The following is a 4,202-nucleotide window of genomic DNA, read 5'->3' on the forward strand; positions in this document are numbered from 1 at the left end:
ATATATATATGCAATAAAGGTATTGTGTGATGAATAGTTGTCACATTAACTGACATGATTTTAAATTCATGGGAAATAAAATCAGTGGTAGATATTTTCATGCTCACTGGCTTTGAGACTTCATAAACATAGCCAAAGTAGGGCGTCCCAATGAAAGACGGAGGCGTATCCTGTGCATCGATCACATTAATGGTTAGGGTAGAAGAGGATGACAGAAACTGCTCCTTGCCGTTATAGTTTCCACCACCATCCTGGCAAAACACAGTGTTTAATTAACAATTCTTTAACCATATTATTAATAATAATCAGTTATTATCAAAGACATGTGGAGTTTTTATTATTGCATAATCTCTGCTGAAACATTTTTTTAAGTTTCCTGGTACGACTCAGTGGAATGCTGACAATGAACTACACAAAAATATTTATTATCTGGATAAAGTCAAACCACCACAATGTTTGGCTGTACTTACAAGAAATATTTAAATGCAGGAGAGAACAAATCAAATAGTTACTTTTAGGATTTTTTTTAGAGTTTCTGTGAAATAGTAACAGTCAGTATCTAACCTGTAGTAGACAGCAAACAGAGCAATCTCAGTTTAAAAGATCAGGGAGAAATACCCATGAAGGCATCGAGCTCTGAACCAGCAAGGATTTTAAACATTCAAACAATGAACACTTTATAGAAGTTCAGTTGAATGCTCTATTATGACTTTTTAATGCCTTGGCTTTTTTGCTTCAGACATTTATTACATAGGCATCTTTTTTTATTTTGTATTTTTTGTGTTGAAGGTGGGCCCTGCTGGAACAGTCCATTGTGATACTTTTCATGTGAAACATGTTAAAGCACATAACAAAGTGTTTGATTGAATAACAATAAAACGGCAGAAATCCACTCTGGACTGGGCTGCAGTCTGATTAGCTGTGAACTTCATTCATCCAAAAAGAAATCCTCCCTGATTCTCCAAACTGACATCACTCTGAACACTGTCTGTAAGAGTTACAGCTGGTAAAATAAGTATTGAACACGTCAACATTTTTCTCAGTAAATATATTACTAGAGGTGCTAATGACATGAAATTTTCACCAGATGTTGGTAACAACCCAAGTGATCCATACATACAAAGAAATCAAACCATAAATGACCAGAAATGAAGTTATTTGTAATAATGTGGAATGGCACAGGGAGAAAGTATTGAACACACTTACTGAAATTTATCTAATACTTTGTACAAAAGCCTTTGTTGGCAATGACAGCTTCAAGACGCCTCCTGTATGGAGAAACTAGTGGCATGCATTGCTCAGGTGTGATTTTGGCCCATTCTTCCACACAAACAGTCTTCAAATCTTTCGTGGACCTCTTCTATGAACTCTGATCTTTAGTTCTTTCCATAGATTTTCTGTTGGATTCAGGTCAGGTGATTGGCTGGGCCATTCCAGCAGCTTTAGTTTCTTTCTCTGAAACCAACTGAGAGTTTCCTTGGCTTTGTGTTTGGGCTCATTGTCTTGCTGAAATGTCCAGCCACGTTTCATCTTCATCATCCTGGTAGATGGAAGCAGATTTTTATCAAGAATGTCTCTGTACATTTTTCCACTCATCCTTCCTTCAATTATTTGAAGTTTGCCAGTACCATATGCTGAAAAACAGCCCCACACCATGATGTTCCCACCTCCAAACTTCACTGTTGGTATGGTGTTTTTGGGCTGATGTGCAGTGCCATTTGACCTCCAAACATGATGTGTATTCTGGCATCCAAACAGTTCAATGTTGGTCTCATCTGACCAGACTATATTCTCCCAGTATTTCACAGGCTTGTTTAAATGTTGTGCAGCAAACTTTAAAGGAGCTTCAACATGCTGTTTCTTCAGCAGTGGAGTCTTGCGTGGTGAGCGTGCATACAGGCCATGGTGGTTCAGTGCACTACTTATTGTTTTCTTTGAAACAAACATACCTGCTAATTCCAGGTCTTTCTGAAGCTCTCCACAAGTGGTCCTTGGCTCTTGGACAACTCTTCTGATAATTCTTTTCACTCCTCTGTCAGAAATCTTGTGAGGAGCACCTGGTCGTGGTCGGTTTATGGTGAAATGATGTTCTTTCCACTTCTGAATTATGGCCCCAACAGTGCTCACTGGAACCTTCAGAAGTTTAGACATTCTTCTGTAACCGATGCCATCATTATGCTTTGCAACAATAAGGTTGTGAAGGTCTTGAGAGAGCTCTTTACTTTTACCCATCATCAGATGGTTCTTGTGTGATACCTGGCCATCATTTGGGACTGAATCAGCTGATATTAACTTGCACTGACAAGGGGCAGGCTTGCTTTCTAATTACTGAGAGAGTTCAGCTGGTGTCTTGACTTTCCATGCCTTTTTACACCTCCCTTTCTTCATGTGTTCAATACTTTTTCCCTGTGCCATTCCACATTATTACAAATAACTTTATTTCTGGACATTTATGGTTTGATTTCTTTGTATGTATGGATCACTTGGGTTGTTACCGACATCTGGTGAAAATTTCATGTCATTAGCACCTCTAGTAATATATTTACTGAGAAAAATGGTGACGTGTTCAATACTTATTTTACCCGCTGTACATACTTAGTGCTAATAACCTCTGCACAAAAGCCATAAACTAAAAAATATAAAACAAAAACAAAAGTCAATCAGTTCTACACCTACCTTAGCAATAACTATGACAAAGTGAGTCTTGGTTTTCTCGTAATCCAATGTTTCCCCTGATTTAATTCGAAGGACACCACTATGTCTGTCAATGGCAAACAAATTGGACTGTGGCGTCTGTAACAGAGGACAGAACAATGATTTTAAAAACACCAAGGTCACGCAAATGTCTGAAACCACAAAATTATCCAACACAGATATAAAAAGAGGTCAACCGGCCAGTTTCTCTGCATATCTTTAACCAAATTTGAACACCCCCAACTCATTAGACTCAAACATGAGCAGGCCAGCTGTTCTACAGACATAATTGTCCAAAGTGCAAACCAGTATTCCCTGCCATGTGCTGCCAAAGCAGCCATCTAATCATTTAGTAACTGACACAAATAAAATAGTGATGTAATCCCTATCTACACCACATTCAAGTGAATGAACAATGAATTAAGTTTACCTCAAAATATAGCTAAAGGAAAATCATTTTGTGTGTCATGCAGGGCAGCACCAGAACTGCCAACACTCAGGAAACAGTTTGAAATGCTTCTTTTCTTCTAGCAGACGTCGTACCTGGAGATAGTATGTGACAGAGCCTCCCGAGCCTGTGTCTCTGTCCACAGCCTCCACTTTGTAGATACTACTTCCTGATTCAGTTGTCTAAAATGTGCAACGCAAACATGACCACAGTCAGTTGATAGCTTTGCATTCAATATGCATTTATTGAAACTTTTTTATATGTATAAATAAAAGATGATGAGTTAAAGTTTGTTCCTCTTACTTCAAGTACATCAATAATTGCTGGCATGTTTTGAAATTCTGGCTTTTCATCATTTGTATCCATCACAAATATAGTCACTTTTTCTACAACCTAAAAAAAAAGAAGAAAAAAAGCAAAAAAAAAAAAAAAACACACTTTGTTCAAGTCAAGGTATTTTCTTCAAAGTTATGGTAAATGGGAAATTAACTGCATTTACTGTATGTTGCACTTTTCTACTATTTCTTAACACATAAGTCACATTCACTCATTTACTCAAACACTGATTCACAAATTGGGGTCAACATAAGGTTTTGTGTGTTGCACAAGTCTGGTCTGTGGCAGGGAACTGCTCTTGAGTGACAGCTGCCCATGTACGTGTTATATATCATGTTCTAGACACATAGAAACTGGTGAGATGAGCAATAATGATTATTACATTTTTACGCAATGTTTTGTAAATATGTACTTACCTTGCTTTTCCCATCTGTGATACTGATATTAACATCGATAGAATCTTGTTTCTGAGTAAGAAAAATAAAAATAAAATTACTTTTTTCAAAAACCAAAATGTTTGTTGTCTGAATACATGTCCTAATCTTGAATTTACCTCTCTGTCCAACTTTTCCACTAACGTAATACTTCCAGATTTTGGGTTGACACTGAAGTACTCTTTTGACCCTGGATCAAAAGACAGGCCATACCTTACCTCCTGACCTTCAGGGTCTGTGCCGTTGAGGCGATAGATCTGCGTACCTGAAAGAAGACACCATAATACAAC

At 37.6% G+C, this 4,202-nt stretch overlaps 1 protein-coding gene across 2 annotated transcripts in view; it reads right to left on the reverse strand.

The window, feature by feature from the left end:
• Nucleotides 1-4,202, reverse strand: part of cdhr1a (cadherin-related family member 1a) — a 15,509-nt gene that overhangs the window by 8,951 nt on the left and 2,356 nt on the right. For both annotated transcript variants that reach the window (XM_014005120.1, XM_014005121.1), the window contains exons 3-8: nt 4,032-4,177; nt 3,895-3,945; nt 3,446-3,535; nt 3,238-3,324; nt 2,677-2,793; nt 108-251 (exon numbers count right to left, since the gene is read on the reverse strand). In XM_014005120.1, coding sequence (XP_013860574.1) covers nt 108-251; nt 2,677-2,793; nt 3,238-3,324; nt 3,446-3,535; nt 3,895-3,945; nt 4,032-4,177 — 635 coding nt within the window. The remainder of the gene's footprint in view (nt 1-107; nt 252-2,676; nt 2,794-3,237; nt 3,325-3,445; nt 3,536-3,894; nt 3,946-4,031; nt 4,178-4,202) is intronic.

The sequence above is a fragment of the Austrofundulus limnaeus genome, unplaced genomic scaffold, assembly GCF_001266775.1.
Source record: "Austrofundulus limnaeus strain Quisiro unplaced genomic scaffold, Austrofundulus_limnaeus-1.0 Scaffold28, whole genome shotgun sequence".
In the NCBI taxonomy this organism is placed as follows: domain Eukaryota; kingdom Metazoa; phylum Chordata; class Actinopteri; order Cyprinodontiformes; family Rivulidae; genus Austrofundulus; species Austrofundulus limnaeus.